Source organism: Ambystoma mexicanum, chromosome 3p, assembly GCF_040938575.1.
Source record: "Ambystoma mexicanum isolate Mex_15411 chromosome 3p, UKY_AmexF1_1, whole genome shotgun sequence".
NCBI classification, from domain to species: Eukaryota; Metazoa; Chordata; class Amphibia; order Caudata; family Ambystomatidae; genus Ambystoma; species Ambystoma mexicanum.
The window spans coordinates 894514069-894537862 of record NC_090925.1 but is presented as its reverse complement, the minus strand read 5'-3'; the positions used below and the strand labels follow the sequence as shown (position 1 = coordinate 894537862).

Below are 23794 nucleotides of genomic sequence, written 5' to 3'. Positions count from 1 at the left end.
AACATGCTGAATTAGGGGGGGGGGAGCAGCAGGACTTTTATGTGGCTTGTTGCCCCCCTCCCACACCCTACACACTCTTGCAATGCTGGATACTCCCCTGGTCTCTCAAGTACTGCGCCTTTGTCTATGGATATAGCCTCAAAGCAGTCGCGCAGGCCAGATTGGAACATCTGGTGAGCAGCCTCTTTTCCATACTTCATCAGGGGTGAGCCCTTTAATCTCAGGCATGGGTGGGTTTTCTGCAGCATCTTAGAGTACACTCTACAAGGTGCAAGTATTTGGCAAGACCACAGGGTACATTAATCACACAAAGTGTCAGGATATCAGATGAAAAGACCTTGTGGCCAAGGCCATCCATCCTTTTGCTCAGCCGGAGTTGAAGCTTTACATAGGACTCAAAGTCACATGTTGCGTGTAATGGTACACGACTGCTTTCATGGCTTTCTTTGGGAAACATTTCATTTGTTTCATTTCATGTAGGAATTATATTAGAGATGTAGTCTCTTTAGCTAGTTTTCATCCTTGCCCCAGTTAATTCATAATTCACAAGCACCATGTAATGCAGATGGAACGAGTGGCTAAGGTGGTATGGGATAGGGGAAATGGGTTAAGGCGTTAGGGATAAAGGAGGCAGGGATTACGCACTGAGGGTTTGTGTTAGAGGGAAAAGGATTGGGGTAAGAGATAGAAATGTGGGGTTTTGAGTCAAGATTTTAGGTATACAGGAACAGGTGACAAAGGAAAGTCAGAGGAAAAATCGTGTCAATTTAACACAAGTGTTGCTTGAGGAAAGTAAGCTTTGGGAAGTAACTGCTTCTTTGTTTTGTGTACTGTGATGAATTCCCGGATGTCATCACTGCTCCCCCTAGGGTGAGCCCCTTCTCATTAGGCCAGGGAGGTGAGGTCAATACCCGACAGTACCCCTGGAGGTGGTACTCAGCGGGTGGATCTCATGGGAAGGGAAACACCATGGGATTAGTGACGAGCTGGAGGAGAACATGGTACTCCACAACCCACCTTGTCCTAGTCCACCTTCCTCACCAGCCCATACCAGTATCATTCCTACTGTTCCCATTGGTTTTTCTAATGCCCCGGTATAGGAAGTACTAGGACATGGAAGAGTAAGAGCAGCATAAATAGAGTTCCCCTTCTCAATACCAAGATGAAAAGGACCCTATTTATTCCTGGGAGACTGATCACTTTAGTACTGGGATGAGGAAGAGTAACAACTACTCAAATAGTATTCTCCTCCCCAATACCAAGATGAGGAAGGGCTCTGTTCAATCCTAGGAGACTGAATGATTTAGCAATGTTACAAGGAGGAGGCGCAGAGAACTGAGTACCACCGCACAGAACCAAAGTGAGCAGTCTAGTCAATATGGGCATTACCTTTTGGGTCTTTGCCAAACGACTAGTAATTGAGGAGCCAACTCTTAGTTTGGGCTTTAGGAGAGGGATACTGTTGACAGATCTACTGCATAGACAGGTGCATCCAATGTATTATGTTGACAATCCATAAGACCGCAGAAAACAATAGGTGTTATTGGGTTTTAACAGGTTTAAACAAATGGAAATCTGAGATTTTACAGAAATGTATTTAAATATTTGAGACAGAATTATATTATTCTTATTTAAATAACCCAACTAATTGTCATTACAAAATTGATGGTGGAAATTTCATAACAAAGGTCAGTATTTTGAAATTGTATTCTATTGTATTTATTTATATAGCTCACCTAACCCTCGGATATCTGGGTGCATTACTTCAGTTACATTTGTACAAGGTTACAGTAGCAAGTTACAGTAAATACAGAAATGAAGACATTTTACAGTGAAGTTATGTACAGGCATAGGGGTAGATACATATAAACAATGTGGGTACAGTCAAATAGATGGGTATGGGAGTAACAGTTAAATAGGAGAAGCGAGAGGTAGCAGGCAATTAACTAGTATCCTGAGTGGACAGCTAATGTTTTACTTTTGCCCTGAATTGGGAGAGTGGTGGTTGTGCTCTTAGAGCAATAGGTAAGGAGTTCCATAGTTTGGAAGCTAGGACAGGAAAGCTGCTGCCTCCTGATTTCTGAAGGTTGTACCTAGGGTCTCAGACAGTTTAGTTGTCCCGATCTGGTGTGTCGGGCAGATTGGCTTTTGGAGAATGAATAGATCAAGTATTTGGGTGCTGAGTTGGACAGACACTTATGGGTGAGGGTCAGAGTTTTGAGCGAGATTTTGTTCTTGAGACAGACAGCCAGCAGGAGTTTCATCTAGTTTCAGATATTTGGTGAGATCTAGGTTTGTAGAGGGCGGCTCTGAGAGCATTATTTTGCAGGACTTGTAGCTTATTAAGTTTTGCTTGTTAGTTCCCAGATAGAGCGCATTACAGTAATCCAGTTTAGATAAGACCAGTGCCCTAGCTAACGTGGAACCACTTGATGGTGAGAGGAAAGGTCAACCGGCATTTATTATTTTACACATGTAGGATGTGGCTGAGGCTGTGGCTTTTACTTGTTTAGTCAGGGTTAACGATGAGTCAAGATAGAAGCTGAGTGTCTTGACGTCTGAAGACCAGGATGTTAATGCAATCTATGCTAAATGAATTATTTGTGGTGTCCAGTTTATTTAGTTTGGATTTGGAGCCAGTAAGTAGTAGTTTGGTCTTCTCATCATTGAGGCATAGGCCATGTGTGTCCATCCATGCCTGAATGATGAGGTAGATTTTGTTGAATAGTTTTGTTTCGATGTCATGGTTACCGGAGATAGGGATGAGGACTAGGGTGTTATCTGCATAATTAGTGTAGGTGACACCCAAGAGGTCAAGATAATCAAAAAGAGGCTTGGTAAAAAAGATTACACAGCGTCAGTGACACGCAAGAACCTTGCAGTACTCAGCATGTCACTGGTGCTGGGTCAGCAGATTTAGTGCGAGAGAATACTCTCATCGTTCTTTTATCCGGAACGGATTGTATCCAGGCTGTGGCTTTCTCAGAGAAGTGAGCTGATGAAGTGAGGTGGTTGCACAAGACTTCATGACCAACTAGGTCGAAAGCGACTGATAAATCTAGCAGCATGAGACGCGTTATGTTGCCCTTAATTTTTTGGTCATTTATTTGCGTTTTCAGGTCTATTAGCACAGTTTCAGTACTGTGTCTCGGTCTGAACCCTGAATGTCGCAGTCCTAGTAGATTGTTTGTTTCAAGTTGAGCCTGTATTTGAGAATAGGCCGCCCTATCAAGAATTATAAGCAGGAATTATATTGTGGTGATGTGCCTATAGTTCGTGGGAGTGTCCGGGTCAAGGTAAGGTTTTTTTAACAGTGGAAAGGAGGAGATTATAAATGACGTGATGGTGGGTGCAAGTTCTTTTGCTGCCTCTTTAATGATGGTCGCAGGGCATATATCGCCCTGGCATCTAGATGGTTTCAGGCTGGATATTATGTTTTTAACTTCAATAATGGATACATTGAAAAGCAAATAATGGTTTTCTATACACTTGGAAACCCTGAAGATATTTACTCACCATTTCAATCTGATTGCCTGTAGCTTCTAAGAATGCAGAATCCTGCACAATATTTAACATTGCTCCTGTGAAAATAGAGAAAGATCATGTTAAAGGTGATGATGATTTTCAAAATAATATTTTCTTTTATTTACAATTTAAGCTGTGATTCTATATGGAAACACAGTAGAATAGAAAGTGTACATTACAAATAGCTGAGTTGAAGAAAGTCCATGATATAACTTTGCAAGATGGATCCTTAATTCAAAAGCACACCAGAAAGCAAAGGTGTTTATATTTGTATAATTGAATACATAAAACCACACTTCAGAGGCAAGAGTTCCGTGGTACAGACTTTATAAAATAAAAACTATACTGTCAAAAATCAATAGTTCCAAAGAGAAATCCTATCTGCCTTAATAGTGCGTTATTACATAGATAGCTAAAACCTATTATTGTATTAGCCAGTTCCCATCACCAGCAGTGTTTTATGTATTATTTTGTGGTGATGTCAATAGTGGAACTGCCTGCATTGAAAATAATTTGTGTCCTGAATATTTTGCAGTAAAAGCATAAGCACTTTCAAAATGAAAGCACACTTTCACTGGAAGCAAGGGCTTTACCTCAAAATGTTCTATTGCATTATAAAAACTGGTAGCAATCTTCCCAAAATCGTTCAACATTGTAATACATTTGAATGGCTTTAGCCCAACAAAGGATACACGCTGGGCTATAAGAGTAATAAATCAGCAGAAACTAAACTCTTTCCATGACAGGGCCCATTTGTTTCCACCATTGAACAGCTGAAAATGGGCCTGACTGATCACAGAGATAAAACAAGCAAATGTGTAGCTCAAACAGTGCCTAGAGGAAATACGCACACCTCTGCCAAGAAAGGTGCTCCAGCAGGACGCTGGGACAAAACACCCAAGAGACTTAACAAACGAAGTGATCGCCCAATAACAAAAGATTATGGAATTTGTCACTACCTTGCACTAACCGCAGCAGCTCCAAAGAGTATCATCCACATCCATAAACCAATCCGGACTTTGTTTATACTCTACGCATGAATAATTTTCCTAAGAACATTACCATGCAATCTATAGGTCACCCACATCATTGTTATTGCAATGCCTTCTAACTTGTGCAACTTCAAAGTCCAATTATGCCAAATCACAACTATTCTGAAACAACTGGTGTCTTGCATACAGAAACTCTAGAATCAAGCAAAGGCAAATCCACTTCTTTTGGGAAAAGACAGATAACAGCAAAGAACTATTTAATCACATATATCCAAATCTAACACGGCCACTGTTATCTTAGGCGATCTGAACTACTGGTTGGGAGACACCTCTGATAAAGAGGTCTCTCATTTAGAGGAAGCACTATCAAATATGGGGTTCACGCAGATTTTGAGAGCAGCCATGCAGTCTAAGGGTAGCAATTTAGACAGAATCACTAACTAAATCAGTATTGTGGTTACTTCTGTAGAGCCTTGTATATGGTGCGACCATGCTGTGGCCTTCTTTTACATCACGCCACCATTTAAGCTTAAGAGCGTTCACTCTCCTGTTTATTACCACTGTTAGTCGTAATCTTAAGAATATATCGGCTACTGACCTTTCCAATTCCATGGAGATCTTAATGGGTTCTACTAAAGAAAGATACTTCTGAGGCTTTGGCTGAGGCCGACAATTCTGCATTGATCTCTTTTTTTTGACAAGATTGCTCACTTAAATCAAAAAAAGTTCGTCAAAAATTCTAGAAAACAAAAATGGTGGTCTGAGGAGCTGGCTGCACTAAAAAAAGCTCAACAGCTCGAAGAAAGAGCCTGGCAAAAAAAAAAAACGTGATGACAAACGAGCCTGGAAATCTTTAGCAGCTGAATACAAAAATTCTATTTGTCATGATATTACAACTCTCACATTTCAAATGCAGAAAACAATACATGAGAGCATCTTTTTTCCATCTTAGGCGAGCTAAAAATTAAAGTGACTCACTGTAGTGACTAGAGTACTCATAGTCCTTAGTCCCCTTTCCTCCACCCTTGTGGGCGTCCCCCAGCATAGGGACGGTACCGGGACCTTTGGCAGTTAAAAATGAGGTACCCCTTTAAATTTTGCATAGCGTACAGGTGCGCAACCTGGGAATGGGATCGTCCCCGAAATCACACCCTCTAGCGCCTCACCTCAGTCCCCTGTTTACATATCGGACGCTTGAGTACCTTGCTATGATGATCATTTTGGCCCCAGGCCTACTATTGGGGGAAGGCGGGTGGGACGTATGGAAGAAAGGGGACTAAGGACTAGGAGTACTCCAGTCACTACGGTGAGTAACTTTAATTACTAATACGTCCCGTGCCCTTTCCTCCACCCTAGTGGCCGATTCCACCAAACAAGACAATTGGGTGGAGCTGTGACAACCTGCCTCGTGCATAAGCGGCTGCAAAACGTTACTTCAGAACTGCTTGATCGAACTCTGCATCCCGCCTACATCTGGTATACATGGAATAGTGCTTACAGAACGCAGACGGAGTGGGGCACGTAGTCGTCTTGCTAATGACTTCCCAGGAAGCATGTCTCTGAAAGGCGACAGCCGTAGCCTTGGCCCTGACCGCATGGGCATGAATCCCTACGGAAACAGTCTTCGCCATGGCCACGTAAGCCTCTGAAACGGCCTGGATCATCCAATGAGCAATGGAAGCTTTGGTGCCGGGAACAGAGCGCACGAATGTGACCCACAACGTCTCAGTCTTTCAGAAAGATCTCGTCCGGGAGAGATGGAATTTGAGTACTCTCCTCAAATCTAAGGAATGCAACGCCCTTTTAGCGTCTGACTGCAGGTTCAGAAAGAAAACCGGCCTGCAGATTTCCTGGTTCAAATGAAACAGAGAGACCACCTTGGGCAAGAAATTTGGATGAGTGCTCAAGATGACCTTGTCATTGTGGAAGGTGGGGAAGGGCTTGCACGATGACAGAGCCTGCAGCTCACGGACTGTGTGCAGAAGTGAGCGTTACCAACAGTACCACCTTGAGCGTCACCCACCTGATGTCCACCAAGTCCATTAGCTTGAAGGGTATATGCTGTAAAGCAGCAAGAACCATGTTGAGGTCCCAAACCGTGTGTGGCCTGTGTACCAGAGAAAAACGTCTGGACAACCACTTGAGGTGAGAATAAAGCACTGGGTTGGCCGCTGAACAAATTTGCTCTGGGGAATTATTGTAGGCCTCCAATGGCCACCAAATAAGTGCAACACATATCGACCTGGACGCCGGAATGAGCCAGATGTGCAGAAAAGGCCAGCACGTCTTCCTGGGAACAGGTGAGGGGGTTCATGCCCTTGCCGTGAGCCCAGTGAAATTGCCTGGTCCACTTACTTTTGTACTTTAACGCGTGGAGGGCCTACTGGATGATATCCCAATTGTCGTCTGAAAACTGGGAGTGGTGCAATCTCAGCTGATCAGGAGCCAGCCCGAGGGTGCCAGCCTAGCTGGGTCTGTATACTTCAAAGCCCCGCCCTCTTGCGTCAGGAAGCCCCTGCTGGGGATCGGAAGATGGCTAGCCCCCCCTGGGAGTGCAACTGCAGCAGGTCCAAGAACCAAGCCCTCGACGGCCAGTGAGGGGCAATCAGGATATGAGTGCATCCCACTAAGGCTCGGAATTTGCAGAGGGTCCACTGGAGCAATAGAGAAGGAAATGCAAAGCACCTGCGCCTGTTCCAGGAGAGTTGGAACGCATCCCCCAGAGAACCCTAACCCTGCCATGAAGCAAAGAAGGGGCATTTGGAATTCAGAGGAGAGGAGATGCGAATTAGGCTAGATCCGGAACCCCCCGTTTCTGGAATAGGGGCAACAAACAGTTGATGTGTAACTCCCATTAGTAGGTGTTGAACCCCAGGTGGCTGAGCTGGTCCACCTCCGCACTGTTGTCCCCCGGGAGATGGACTGCAGAGATTCATATCCCCTCCGACAGGGCGCACTCCCAGATTGACACCACCTGCATGCACAGGAGGGGAGAGCTTGTGCCGCCCTGCCTGTTCAAGTAGAACATTGGCGTGGAATTGTCGGTCCTGACCAGAACTGCCTTGCCCCTGACGACCGGTAGAAAAACCCTGAGCGCCAGGCCCACCACCCTAAGTTCCACCAGATTAATATTCAGGAGGGCCTCCGTCCCGGACAATGCGCCATGATCGAATAGCCATCAAGGGTATCCCCCCAGCCGGAGAGGGAAGAATCAGTCCTCACTATCCGAGTCGGATCCGGCTGGGTGAATGGGGCTCCCACTGCCACATTGCAGTCCAAAAGCCACCAGTGAAGATCCCGAAGAAGGGGTGGAGGGATAGGGAGCCAGTCCGATTGCGCCAGTATTTCCTGGTCCCATTTGGCCACCAGGTGGTGCTGGAGTTATCATCTTGAGGCAGGCGTGCCACACTGTGAGCATGCATGACGGCATCAGGCCCAGAAGGTGCTGGAACCACCATGCCTGGTAGAGGGAGAACTCTAGCTGGTGAAGAACATCTGCCAGTAGTCCAGATAGGCGCAAGGTGGGGGCACTCCAAGCGAAGGAGGCCAGCCACCGCATTCATGTGCTTTGTGAATACACGAGGGCCAAATTGAAGCTGAATGGCAGCACCTTGTACTGGAAGTGGTGCCACATGATTGTGAACTGCAGGAATTTCCAGTGCGGCTGGTAGAAGGGAACATGAAGGTATGCATCTTTTTTTTGTAACTCTGTTTTTATTGAAGTTTTACATCACAGACAAATAAACCACAGTTCAAAGCAAAATAATACACTCAGCAAAAGGATCCACTATTGGCACTCGGTTACAATATAGAGGGACAATGCTGTATTGCCCTGGGCGGAACGTCTGCTACCAGGCAGATCCCACTAGCAACCCCCGAATACACCACTAACAGCTAGCCTCCACCCCACCCAATGGCACCTCCCCAACAACTTAACGGGGGAAAAAGACAAACAAAAATGAAAGAACAGGACAGAATACAGTAGGACGGATAACTCAGCGTAACATGCAGCCTCATAGCTCTGTGACCGTCAAGATCTCTCAAATTGGCTGCCTCTGCCGGTGGGGTCCCCAAATGAGAGAAGGGACACCCGTCTCCAGTAACCTTCAGTCCGCCAGTCTAGGTCCTGGGGCGGCCAACTACTACTCCAACCTCTAGATCTCCCTGCTAGACGAGCCACTGTACCCCCTCCCCCATAGCTCTTAGCCTAGGTTAATTTCCCTCACCAGAGCCGTGTTTGTCCACAAATTGTCCCCACTCCTCCATAAATGATGTCCAATCGTCATGTAGGCGAGCTTGTCCATCAGGAAAACGTCCTACAATTTCCTAAACCAGTCTCCCTTTTCCGGGAGTTAAGGCAAATTCCAACTCTGTGCTACCATTATTCTCAAATCCAAAGGAATGTATAGGATGAGTAGCTCTCCGGGGAATGCCCAGGAGAACCATTAAGGGCAACAGCAGTATAGGGATCCCCGTAATATCCTTTATCCAATTAAGCATTTCAGTACTAAAGAACTTAATACATGGACAGCCACAGCAAATGTGCGACAGTACATCTAATTCCCCATATCCTCTTGTGCACCGCAGCGACACTCCCGGAAGCATTTTAGAGACGCTTACCGGGTCCATGTGTCAACCATGGAGGATTTTAAAATTGAGCTGAATCGCATGGGTGGATAGATTACCCTGAGTTACTTTATATATTTCATCCTAAAGTTTCTCTGGCACAGGCATCCCCAGTAACTTATCCTAATACCCCTTACATTTCCTAGTGGCCGTTATACAGGGTGCCATAAGAGCAAGATAAAGTTTTGAGATAATACCTGTTCTCTAAGACTCAAACTGTGTAAGACCCCTGGTCACTTTGCCCATCCACTTTGGATCCATCACTTACCCTTTGAGTCAGAGATATAACAAAATTCCCAAGTTCTCCCTACCCAACATATCTCCCAGCACCTCGAACTCCTTGAATGTTCACCTCTGTAACAAGTGCGCAACCCTCTCCAACCTTAGGTTGGACCATCTTTGTGCTCCACGAAAGTACAATTCTCCCATCCTAGAGGGGTGGTCCCACACAGACCCCAAAGGAGAAGGCCAAGCAGATAGTTCACTCTTCTCCTTTGAGTCTGGCCATAGCATCCACAAAATATCTAGCGTAGGGTGGGTTTGTATCTCAGTAGGAATAAGTCTACAAAGAGCTGCAAGAGGTCCCTGACTTTCTTTTTTTTAAAATTTCTTTGACAGTTTTGTACATGAAGAAGATAGAAACAGCATAATTTTTTAACACGCAATTATCATTTAGACAACAACATTATATTTACACAGTTTGTACAAATAGTGTAATAGGCAGGAAAAGGAAAGATAGAATCAGAGAAAGGGTGCGAAAAGAAAGAGCAGAGAGGAAGAGGAAAAATAAATAAAATCAACAAAAAGGATTTTTTTAGATATACAAGTCATTAAAGATATTCCATATAGCAGAATATTTGTCAGCTTTTTTAAATCTCTGATACGTCACCTTTTCTCTACTTGAAAGAATGGTTAAATCCTGCAACCAGACATCTATACAAGGCCTAGCATCACTCTTCCAACATTTTAGGATCTGTTTCTTAGCTACCAACAGTGCTCTATAAGACCAAAAGAGCTGGCCAACAGACAAACATTACCTACCGGAACCAAACCCAGCACACATATCAATGGAGCATGAGGGAGCGCTAAATCAAGGACAAGTTCCATACGCTGCAGGACATCATCCTAAAAGCTAGTTATTTTCACACAGGATCAGAACATATGCAGCCCAGTACCAATAACTGATTTACAGTTCCAGCATATATCATCTTGCACAAGCTTACAACGTTTCATTTTTGAAGACGTCCAATAAATACAATGCACAATCCACTGTTGAGTAAACCTCAGATCCAAGTCAACTTATCTGTGAGGTCCTGCACAAATACAATTCCAATCTCCCTCAGATAAGTCAAAACACAATTCCAGGGTCCAGTTAGTCTTACCCTGCTCAGAAGGAACATTAGCTTGACCCTGCGCAAGAAGTTTACACAGAATGGAAGCCAAAAGAGGGGTACTTTTGGATAAGTGCATTATAGGTGGCACATTATGCAATGAGGCATTTAACGGCACAAATACAGTCTCAATAACTTCGCAAAGGACACGATATCGACGATCTACTGACATACGCAACTTATATTTCAACCTAAGGTACACAACCGTGAGCATTGAAATTCCATTGTGAATCTGCCCAATCTCCAGATGCCTGCAGACTGCCAAGAGGGCCACGAGAGGGTATGATTATTAAAACATAATGCTGAGTTCCTCCAGATAGAAGATTCCGAACTCAGTGGATATTTAACCCCTAAGCTTTCGCAACATTTCTTCCAATCTTTTAGGATAGGTCTAGCAAACGGCATGGATTTGTCTGCAGCTATTTTTTTCCATACTAAGGAGGCAGTCCAGGGGGACTGGATGAACAGTGTTCTTCTCTATATTAACCCAGTTTGGGCAATTAGCTGCATCTTCTCTTATCCAAAAATGAAGGGTGCGCAGGGTGAAGGCTCTATGATATGAGACTATAGTAGGGAAACCAAAACCCCCCAAGCGTACTGGTTTCACAAGTACATCCATTGAGATCTTGGGTCTACCCCCCCTGTTCCCATAGAATGTTTTGTAAAACTCTATCAATATCAACAAGTAAATCTCCCGTCAACGGAAGAGGAAGCATGCTAAAGACGTGAAGCAGTTTTGGAAGTAGGGTCATCTTTATTACATGAATCTTTCCCCACAACGTTAGGTTCAATCTTTTCCACTTAAAACATAGCACTGCTATCTCTGAGTTTGACCCAAATATTAGAAGTTAATAAGCAATTAACTCGCCTAGAAATTTGTATTCCCAGATATTTGAGGCTGAAATTGGGAAGATCAATGTTTTAGATAAATTGATTTTATAATCCGGCACTTGACCAAATCTAGTCAGAGTTAAAATGTATTCCTTTGAACAAAGCCTCAGGGTCAGAAAGTAAAACTAGAAAGTCGTCCACGTAAAGAAGGACTTTACAGGTGCAGCTACCCTTTATGCCAACATTTTCCCTGATCGTGATAACCAGAGGCCCTATAAAAAGAGCCTCTAAGAAGGGATAAGGGACAACCCTGCCTTGTACCCTGATGGATTGAAAATCTGATAAACAACCATTTCACAATATTCTAGCCTCTGCATCATTATAGAGGGCATTAAAGAGCTTCAAGAAACGGATGCTAATCCCAGCGTAGGTGTCCATCGAGTTACTCTTTAAAAGTATAACGTCCAGTAGTACCCTTAAATTATCCTAACTATTCCTACTAATGATGAAACCAGTATGATTTTGGTGTATCAGTTTTGGAAGCAAAGGGTTAATTACTACTGCACAAATTTTGGCTAAGAGTTTAACATCTGCATCCAATAAAGATATGGGTCTATAATTACCGGAAATTGATTGGTTCTTACCAGGCTTAGGGATCACTGATATTACCGCAGTCTTCATGGAATCAACCACTCGCTTAGATTCATTGATCTTTTTAAAAAATCCATCTAGGAAGGGTGCAAGCAAGGAGCTGAATGTTGCATAAAACTCAATTGGAAACCCATCTGGTCCCGGACATTTACCAGGTGCTAATAACCCCATAGCGCCCACAATTTCCTGGGCCGTAATCTCGCTTTCCAGACAAAGTTTATCACCATCATTTAACTTGGGGATAGGGATTAGGTCAAAATATTCCAATACCTCATCATCACTTATATACCCATCTTTACAATATAATCATGCATAAAACTTCTTGAATGCACTACAAATATCCTATTTTTTTTTCTGAAAATTAACCCAGAACACCTTTCTGGTGTACAATAAATCTCTCTCTGCTTTAGCGTGAATAACGCTATCCAATGAGCACTTAGCATAGCAGACAGAGTAACAGCAGAAGGGGAAGTAGTATGGTCATCCACAGAAAGCTTATAATTAGACTCTAGGCACACATAGTCTGCCTCAACTATCTTTTTCTTATAAGAGGCATAACTAATTATCTTACCACGTAAGTAAGCTTTCAATGCATCTCAGATACCAGGCAACCTATTAACCGAGTCAGCGTGATCTCTGAGAAGAAGTGAGATCTCAGTGCTGATTTTTTTAACAAAATCATCAAACAATAGGCAAGTATTGAATCTCCATTTCCCATTGCCTCTTTCACCTCCCAAGGACTGATTCAACTCCAGATACACACAAACATGGTCAGAGATCACAATATCACCCATATCTGACACATTTATGGCACTATAAAGGTCCCTGCTAACTAAAAAGTAATCAATCTGATATGAGGCACCATGCTGTATTGAGCAGAAACTATACTGTCTCATATGGATTCAATTCACGCCATATGTCATGTAAGTCCCATGACTGGATAAGTTGCAAGAGACCCTTACTGGCCCTCTCCTCTGCATGAAAGTTCTGATTTATTCAGCACATTATCCCGGATGGTGTTGAATTCCCTACCTATTAATATTTCACTGTCTCCTGTGTTCATTAAGATATTTTCCAATTTGCCGAAGAAATCAGATTGTGCGATATTAGGGGCATAAATGTTTAGAATTATTAGACGTCTATTCTCCACTAGCAGTTTAACATCCACAAATCTACCCTCAGAATTAATGTCTACTCTTTCCACAGAGAATCGCAGAATGTTCCTAAACAAAATAGCTACTGCTCTCGAGTTACTGGCAAAAGCACTATAATATTCTTTCAGAAATACATTATTCAGAATATATTCTATTTGATCCTGTTGTAGATGAGTTTCCTTGAGTAGGACAATATCAGGCTTCCTTCTGTTTAGGAAATTCAGCACCTTCTTCCTCTTAATTGGGTTATTCACCGCCTTCACATTCCAACTTACGATATGTAAATTGTCAGACATATAGACAAAAAATAAGTTCCTTTTTGAAACTAATCAGACAACAGGAGACGGGGGCCCCACCCCGAATTAAACATCAGCCCCTTATATACGACGGAACCGTTTAAAATGCATATTCATAATATATACGTTAATAACATGAAGGTCAAATTCCCTACAAAAATAAAAAGAAGAAATACATACTTCAAATAAAAAAATAAAAAAGTAAACAAAAAAGCATGCAAAAATAAAAGTAATAGAAACATTAATCTAAAACAATTAGAGACCAGAACATGGCTAAAGAGTAGCAGATAGAGATTCTGTAGCCACCCAGCCCTAATATTTAAACATATTCCGAAAATGATGCAGATGGGTCAAGTGAATTATACATTTTAACATACAACCTCAAAAGCAAAGGAATTAGGTGTAAACAATAATGCAAATACATAGTCTGCAACAACTGATAAAAGAATGGAAACAAAATAAAGAAACAAAAAAAATTCATCAAAAAAAGCAACTCTGCTAAGATATATATACAAACTAATAAAGCATTCTCCCTCTCACCCAGCCAAAAAGATCCTTCACTAAAGAAGAATAAAAGGAATCCTACTACCGATGTATAATCTATTAACAGAAAAATAGGTACAATAACAGAAAGTATTAACCAAGACCATCCATTTCAATGCATTGGATAATCGGTTCATAGTGGGTAGGTCAGTTGAACATGTAAATAACACTAAGGGACAATGCTCCTGGATAGTGGCGTAAGACATTCTTTTACTCTATTTGTTTTTAACTTCCTCCCTTCCCTCTTTACCAACATATAAAATATCTTGGCACATACTCTTATGACCTATTTTCATAATTTATTTTCTAATTTATTACATTTGAAACGCAATTCTACAAAATGGGGTCGACTCAAAACATGAGGTAAGTAGAAATATGCATGTTTCACTACTAGGGCCAAGCCCAATAACTATGGCAAGTTTACTATTACCCTTCAACATTGCACGCAATTTATGGTCCTGAGCCAGCAAGACAAACTATTATGTTCCATGTCTCTGCGTCGTTTAACCACCTCACAAAAACTTGCACCTTAGAACAATATCTGTCAAATTGTTAACAGGCTGGAGCGTATATTGCATACAATATGATGAAACTCATGCACTAAAACTTCCCTCTATTCCTTTTTTCATTTCTTTCTTCCCCTTCCCCTTATCATTTTCCTTCTTCTCTTTTCTCCTCATTCTACCCTTCCTCCCTCATAATTCTCAATGGGTTGGATCTGCAAATTATGCATCATATACAAGATGGATCTAGGCAAGTAGACCATACGGGAGCAGAACATTAGAAAAACACAACAGGAAGGGGTTCTGAATTGAGAGCAGGGAGTGTCAGATGTGTGCTTCATTTGAGCACACCAATCTGCCAATTGCATACAATATAACAGCCTGGTCCCCAATGAGCGACCCGCCCAACAAAACAACACAAAACCTTCTCCTTGGCAAAGATCACACAATTAAAGTATAGCATTATCGGGTGTTCACGAGGCTGGCTGTTAAATGAAAACATTTCACCGGCCATCACGCTGCACCATCTCTCAAGGCTGTATCACTCAGCTGCAAGAAGCATGGCACATGGGAATCGGTACATGGGCCAATCCAACACAGCAGGTGTGTCCTAAACCCACTGAAGTAAAATTATAGAGCAAAAGTTTTTTTGTGCAGAATCCTCTGAGCTGCACTAGCACATCTGGAAGCAAGTTCTAGGATAGCCTTGTATTCCCTTGTTAGGGAGAATTCTCATTTGATGGCTAATTTCCTTTACCTAAAGAGTCCCCCAGCAGCTTTTCTGGATTTGAAGGGTTTGTTTCTTTTTACCTGCTAAGAGTGAGACTCTTTTTCCCACTCTTAGGCATTTTTGCTATGTGTGTTCTAGACTATTTTTGTGTTTAATGGCTATGGTATCTTTCTCATCCGCATAGGAACCATCTTTATTCACATGTGTTACACAGCACCCTCAGTGCAGTGACACAGGGGTGTCGTAGCGACCCCCAAACATAGACTCCATACCCTGGGACTGACTGTCTCCCAGGGCATGTAAAGTCCCCATTGACTTTACTAGTCAAATCCTATGAACTAAACCAGTACAACCCATCTTACTATGGAGGTACTGGAAGGGGTTAATAGTTTTTCCCCCAAGTTAATGTTCGAGAGTGTACCCTACAGTACCTCTCTCAAAAGTTTCTGGCTGGTGGCAGTGGTTACTACCATAAATATTCGACCACAAATATTTCTCTATGGGATTTTCCCATTGTTCGAGGCTACGACATTTTCCGACAGCCTCTAACATACTGCCAGTGCATTTTAATACTAACTTTGCTTCGGTAGGTTTTATTTGCCAGAACTTTAATATAACTTCTTTCTCATGTCTTTCTCTTCAATCCTAACCCAGGTCGGGGATCCTTTGTTCGTCGGTTTGGCGGGCTTCTGCCCAGAATGGTGGGTCCATTGTGTGGGAGGGGGAGTAGGGCCCCTGGACAGGGTTTCCTCAGCAAACCATGTCACACTCTATCCTGATAGGCTGGAAGGTCTCCCGCCAAGATGACCACCCCACTGTGTGAGTGACAGCTAGGCTGTATGAATGGGGATCTTTTTGCATAAAAGCAGGGTCCTGAGGATTGAAAGAGCAAGACGAGCAAGACGTCGCCACTGGAACTAAGAAGCCGAAGTGGAGAGAAGCCAAAGACCTCTGCAACGACTGAACCACCGGTGAAGCCCTGCTGCAGCGTCTCACCACTTTTCTCTGCACGATGAGAGAAGATCTTCACCTGCAAGAGCCTTCTTCCCTTGAGCTGGTGGGGCCAACCAGTTTGCCAATCACCTTCCCGAACCAGCCTTGGTCGAATCTCCCGTACCCAGTACTCTGAGGCCGGAAAGCCAGGCACCAGTCCACCCGGACCGCGATTTAAAGGAGCGTACCTTTTATTCGTCGGGCAGCACCGCGGCTGGTTTCATCCCTGGGTAGTGCAGTAACTCGAACCTTCCTCCACGATGAGAGCCTCTCTTCCTCTGCCGGATCACCCGAACTGCAGGAACTACCAGAAACAACCACCACCGCAGGCGCCACTTCTCCATTTCAAGGTACATTGTTCCGCCAGGCCGCCCTTTCTTCGCGGTAGTGCTAAAGGTGTTTTAAATCCTTTACCTACCTGTTGGGTTGGCCGCCCCTCTCTCTTAACATTGTCTTTTCAACTTTTGCAACCACCTCTTCAAATATCGTTAACCAAAGATTTGACTGCATCTACAAGAACATTTTGCTCCTGGGCCCTTGCCCTGTACCACTAACTCTGGCACAGGCCTATTGACTCTGGTCACATTGTTAGACTTGCCTTCTCGAGATTGATTCTCCATTCGAACTGTATGGTGCACCCCTTTCTTATAACTACTCTTTCTTCTCTCTGCATAATCATTGTGAAATGCCATTTTGCTCAGTTTTCATTTTAAGTATTGCTTACACTGATGCACTGTTTTGCTGAACTGTTTCACAACTGATGGGGAGTGTTGCTAGGGTGTATAAGAACCTATTTCTGAATAACTTGTGTTTTCCCTCCCTTGTGAGGAATTGCTAGAGGATCCCTTGTGTGTAGTTTTCACAGTGCCGTTTTGCCCAGTTTTCACTCTGGTTCCCTTGGTATACAATTCATATAGGGAGTGTGTATATTTTTCCTTGACTTAATTTAACTTGCTTGATACTTCTGATACATGTGTTTGATTAGAAGTGTATATATATATTTACTTTTTAACTACCAAGCTTTGGTCAGTGTTTCCTTGTGCCATAGTCTAATAGACCTATTGTGTAAACCCTGAATACTGCTCATCTCCCTCTTGAGATAGGTCTGACTGCTCAGCCACAGCTACCAACTAAATCTTTGTGGTACAGATTGATACCAAAGGGGATTTATTGCTCTCACCTGTAGTCCTAATCTGGTGTACTGCTCCCTAAGGGAACTGCACAGGATTCTGCATAACATCCCTCTACATGTCTGTGTTTTTCGTGCAGAACCTCAGCCCACTTTCAGCCCACATCTCTGCACAGTCAATTGAAGTGCAGTGTAGGGAGGAGGTTAAAATAAAAGTCGTACAGCTCCCCCATGCATGTAGCCAGATACCAAGTTCAGCGCTCCATGAACTCATAAGTATTCAGCATAAAGTATGTTAATATAAACACCAGCTACTTGCTGAATGCAGTGTTCTATGAAGAACTTGCACTGAAATGCAGCGACGCCGCAGTGCTTGTCAAGCAGTATAATCAGCTACAAGGATAGTTTTACACGCCACTGCTTTCTCTCTCATTATGCGTTGATGCTCTGGGCAAAAGGATAATGACCTGCAGATAAGAGACGTGAAGTGGGGCACAAAGACTAAAGTAGGAGAGGTAACCACCAACACTCAGAGTCTCTGACTGTTCAATAATAACTGTGCATGGGCAAAATAGCAGAATATGTATCCCCATTGAGCTCTTGAAGTGACTTCTTGAATTGAGTCCCGTACAAATAGAAACAGGTAAATAGGTACTTCTCACAGTACAGACACCATACGCAGGTGAAAGAATCTTTACACACACATTGCAATCCGCACTTGGAGGAGTCTACAGCATTGCATGGGGTGTTGATGCAAAGGAGCGGAATGCGAAAATAGAAAAATGACGTTTACTCGCTTGCGCTATCATCAAGAGCTCCTTACCGGCTAGCATTTGGCTTCAGGCCTCATGGACAGGACCTCACCGGGGTAATGGCGGACACGTTACCAGACACTGCAAACACTTCCCGACACACTGTACAGGAGCGAGGCATTAGAGGACAGGACCTAGGAAGTTTCATCAGTGAATTCACAGCGCACTGCAAAGTTTCAAGCTAACTGATCTTCCATAACGGCATTAGATTAAAGATGGTTTTGGTATAAACATTAAAACGAGAGAGATTTGATTAAATATGAAAATAACACATGAGAAGGACAAAATCATACTAGTCAGGTGTTCATTTCTAGATTTCACGAATTGTAATTTTCATTTTTTCCCTGCATGTGGAACGTTAAGAAAGCTCATGGCATTATGGTGGTCAATAAAGGCATAAGTTACACCATCCACAACAACTATAAAACTCGGAGGGTAGATCATGTAATGAGCAAGATGTTTCTCCTGTGCCAGACGCTTTGACTCCAAGAACAGCTTCATCTTGACAGAAATTTCTTTGCTGTAGTCATTAAAAAGCATAATCCTATGTTCACTCCACCTCAGTTCTCCAAGTTCTCTAGCCTTTTTTAACAGGAGCGCCTTGATGGGAAATTTGAGCAGTCTCACCAAACAGCCCTGGGGGTTTGGCCCAGAGCAGGTTTTCGGCCAATGTGCAGTGTGCCCTCTCAATTTCAAACACTTCTCCTGGCTGGAGTTCTATAGTTTTGCCAACATTTTCTGCAGCAAGTCCACAGGGCATCCACTCTCAACTCCTTCAGGAAAACTGGCTATTCTCAGAGTTGAGCGTCTTGGGTAGTTTTCCTGCTTAGAAATCTTTTTCTGAGCATCATCCAAGCGCAGAGTCAGATGAGAAACCTTGTCCTCCAGTGCACAGAGATGATCTTCAGGGTCTCTCCAGCATTTCGGTTCACTTTTTAACCAAAATATGGTCATTTTTCATCTCTAGAACTGTCTGCTTGATTTTTACAATGGATTGGACAACGTTGTCCATAATCTCTGTCAGGTAATCTTCTGCAGATTGACCCTCAGCTCTACAGGTAATCAGTCCATCTTCCATAACTCTCATGGAGGGTTGGATGTCACTTTTGCGAAATTCAGCTGGTTCATCCCCCTGTCTTGATCTTCTAGAGGAAGGGGGGCGGGGGGTCTGTCATTTTAATAGAGGCTGTGTCTGCCATCTTCAATATAAACAGGATCTCAGGGCAGGAGCAGAGCTCTGAAGCAGCCATCTCCTTCAGCTGACAGTTCTAGAACCCCCGTCCCTTACTTTCATCGGGAAGGAGCACAGTCTTCCTAGTATGACTAATAGGTTCTCAACGGTTCCGACATGTGCTCTAACATGACTCTTAACTGGGCTGTCTTCAAATACAGGAAGACATCTGGAAATCCAAACCCCCTTCGCGATTTCGGTTAACAAAGTCTCCCTCGCTATCTGAGCCCTTTCGTTCTGCCACACAAAACCAAAAACACATGTTCTCTACTTCCCTCAAAAAACTCTTGCCGGGGGGGGGGGGGGGGGGTGGGGAGGTGTCAATGGTGGGGAGCATCTGGAATAAAAATCTAAACCTTGGAAGCACGTTCATTTTTACCACCGTCATTCTCCCAGTCAACGACAATGTCAAATCCGACCACCTCTTTAGGTCACTTCACCTCAGCCATCAGTGGGTCATAATTAAGTTTGTGCAAGTGCTCAAGCTGACATGGTATGACCACCCCCAAATATGTAATCGACTTCCCTGCCCATGCTAGCTGTCCCCTGGGGGCCACATCCTCCTCCTCGCGATTTCCCCCACCCACAGGAAGGAGACAAGACTTAGGGTAGTTGATTCGCAGCCCAGCAAACCTCCCATAGTCCCCAAGGACCTGCATCAATGTAGTCAGAGAGCCCTCTATATCCCAGAGATAACTTTTTTTAAATTCATTAATATATATATATATAAACAGGTTAACCTTTTAAACCAAACAGATAAAAAAAAAATCATCTACATTTCCACAATTTCAGGTTTTAAATTCATTCTAAATTACATTGCCACAGTAATCAATGAGGAACTTTTCTGACTTACTAAACCCAAATCATCACAACGAAAGAGGTCTTATAATGAGAACACCCGTTAGAAACAATACTTGAAGACATCCAATGCCTCATGTAGACAATGTATGATGTTGATGGCTTGAGTATATAAATTAACAAAGCAAAATTTAAGCCATTTGCAACAAATTATTTCTCTGCAACAGTTCATTTCAATTTTAATCTACCCAAAGCACACATGAATGAAATGTGAGGATTATTCATGCATTTAAACCATAGCATTTCACGTGAAGAAACAGAGTTCATAACATTTCTCTCCCCCAAGAAAGCAAGTCTCTCATTTTCAAAGTGACTACAATAAATAACCAGGTGTTTTGTCGTTTCCTTTTGTGGAGCTTTCTTACAGAAGCGACAAATATCGGAATTAAAATGCACCCACTGACTAATGCATTCTTTGGAATGAAGCTGATTCAATCGAAACCGCATATAGATGTTGCGTACTTTAATGTCATGGAAGCACTCAATGTACATCAAACTCAGAACCCTTCTGTGCGAATGTAAGGCAAATTCTTTATAAAGCTTATAGGAACCAATTTCGTCATGAGAATCAACCCAATCCATCTGATATAGCATTTATTTGGAATATCCCACTCGTATTATCAGATCCTCTTTAAGGAAATTAATTTGTTGCAAGGCAAGATCCATTCTCTTCTTAAAGAGAATTATTGAATGTGGATTTTGTAAGTCCAACATCGTGGCAAATTCCATAAAAATAGAATTTCGTGGGGGATCCAGCATTTTGACATAAGAATTTAATTGACGCCACAGGAATCGAGATGACAAACTGGACAGACATAATTCTATGCGTCTGCACGAGTTTGGAACTGAATTGGTCAGGATTTAATGAAGAGGATCTCATTAAACACCCTGGCAAGTACAGGGGCTAGCATCAAACGGAACATTTTATAAAAACGTTCTGTGAGGCCATCTACCCTCGGGGCCTTCCCACTCCTCATTCCCTTTATAGTGGCAATAATTTCCTCCAACCGAATGGGGTCCTCAAGCCCCTGCGTAATACTCTGGTGATAGCCGTGGTAGATCCACCCCCCGCAGGTAGGTCCGAATCCCTTCCGAGTATGCCTGACTCGCCGAAGTATACAGGGCTGCCTAGAAAGTAGCAAATCTCCCCGCAATATCATTACTGCCCCTAGCCACCGACCCATCTACTTTTTTAAAAATAAAGTTCACCATTCTAGCTTTGGTGTGAGCGCTCAAGCTCCACGTCAGGAGTTTATCAGCCCTCTCCTCTTTTTCATAATACTTCTATTTGAGGCACTTGAGCGCCCAGTCAATTTTGTGAGCCAATAGTGCCTTTAATTCCGCCCTACACGCCTTCAGCTCCTGCAATGTAGTCCTGTTAACACCTCTGTCCACCCCTGCCCCCTGGGTCTTAAACTGTTAATCTGGCCCCTCATCATCTCCTTTCCCTCTCGCTCCCTCTTCGCTCTTGCGCCCATCCCTATCAGGACTCCCCATATCGTAGCCTTAACGTTCTCAGAGAATGTCAGTGGAAACCTCGCCTGTGTCATTCAATTGGAAATATTCCTTAATATCCTGAAGCAGCACCGGTCCCACCTCCTTTTCCTTAAGAAGGAAATCATTAAAAAACCAGCGTCCTTGCTTAGTGGACCTTTCCATCACCCCTACCTGGGATACCACCATATCATGGTCGGACCAGGGGACAGCAATTGTTACTGTCCTCTGAACCTCCGCCACAGTGATTGCATCCAACAATCGCCAATGAATCCTAGAGAAGGACTCATGAACTGCTGAAAAGAAAGTAAACCGTGCCTGTTTGTCTGTCCCATCACCTTTCCCCCAAATCCTCGCTTCCCAGGGATCAACAAGCCCCAGCTGGTCATTGGTTTCTTTGAATTTCCGGGAGTCTCCTCTTCTAACCTAGTCCTCCCCTTCCTCTTTTCCTCTAAACCTGTCTGTGTCGAGGACAATGTTAAACACCCCCCACACCCCTGGCCCCTACCAGGAGGGTGCACTCCATGAACAGCCAAAGTCAATATCCCACCCTTTCCCAAAAAGCTGCATGTTCCGTATTTGGACAATCGATAGAATCGGAAATGGCCCAAAATGTCGTCCTCACAATTGCAACGGCCGAAATGCCCAATTCGTTTTTAAACAGCCCCTTTACACCACATATATGTGTGGGGGGGATATTATAGTAATATGGAGGGTTGCAGGGGGTCTCCCCCCGCATATCTATGTGGTGCAAAAGGGGTTTAATTAAAAAAAAAAGTCAACATTTTCAGCCATCGCAATTATGTGTGGTCGCAGTGATCACATATATCCGATAGGAATCAATATCTCTGCTATTCCCTGCAGCAAGCCCTTCAGGAAAATAAATTGCCCCATTTGATCACATTCAACATCTCTGGAATCTGCACGCTGACCCCAAATAGGATGGTGAGCCCCATTTTTCCCCCTCACTCCCCGAAGTAAAAAAGGATTCTGCAATCCCCTTCATGCTCACAAGCCTCTCCTTCAGAAACTAAGTCTCCTGGACACAATGGAAGTTCAACCACTGCTTCATTAGCTCCCTTTTCAGTAGGGATCTTTTGAAGGGGAGTGAAGGCCTCTCACATTCAACAAAGCCAACACTAACTGAAGACAGTCACTCCCGATTAGGATGTCCCCAAACATCCAACGACACCCCTCCAGCATGCCCACCAGTTGCAGTACCCCTCTCAAAGGCTGAAAAAAAAAAAACAACCTGACCCATTATAGACACAAAAGGAAATCGGACAAAAACATACTACTCGACTTACGCCCCCCTCCCAAACAACCCACAACACCAGGTCACCCCACCCATTCAGGAGCCTCGTCTGTTCCCACTCCATCCCACAAGGCGTCCAAGCCCCCTCCTTGTCCCCCCACACAGAAGGGAAAGTTGAACCACCAGGACCCCCCTTCTGTGTCACCTTAAACACCTCAATCGCCCTAACTAACAGCGCAGCAGGTAACCAACACAACAGTATATAAGCCCTTTTGGACCTAGGCCCCTCCCTCGACACCTGTCTTCACCCCGACACAGGATCTCCCTCTCCCAAAAACACCACCAACCACCAGAACATCCCCAGACCAATTGTAAACAAAACCTGATAGGTCGCCCTCGCCGAAGGCTCCCCCCGCCAGGCCACCAGACTCATTTGGGGTCCTGGGAGACAAGACAATACATGGCTCAATCGAGTCAGGTTCCCCCAAACCCCATCAGGTACGCATTTTCCTCTGCAAAAGGGTGTTCAATTTACGAAATTCTCAGGCCCACTGGATCGTACAACAAATCCTGTGCTCACTGTCCTCACTACTAGCCTTCCACCAGCCTTTTGACATTGTTCCAAAACTGCCTGCTCTCCAAGCAGCTTCCCTGTCACCCTCGAAATATCGTCCTCAGTAACCAGGTAGTATCTTATTTCTTCCCACTCAAAAAACAGGGCGAAGGGGTAACCCCATCTATAGCGTGCCATTGGGTAAGTGAGGAAATTCTTTCCCGACG

At 43.7% G+C, this 23794-nt stretch overlaps 1 protein-coding gene across 6 annotated transcripts in view; it reads right to left on the bottom strand.

Annotated features, from left to right (window-relative positions):
- Positions 1-23794, bottom strand: part of RALGAPB (Ral GTPase activating protein non-catalytic subunit beta) — a 2501232-nt gene that overhangs the window by 1197564 nt on the left and 1279874 nt on the right. For all 6 annotated transcript variants that reach the window (XM_069652125.1, XM_069652127.1, XM_069652128.1 and 3 more), the window contains one exon: positions 3517-3581. In XM_069652125.1, the coding sequence (XP_069508226.1) occupies positions 3517-3581 (65 nt within the window). The remainder of the gene's footprint in view (positions 1-3516; positions 3582-23794) is intronic.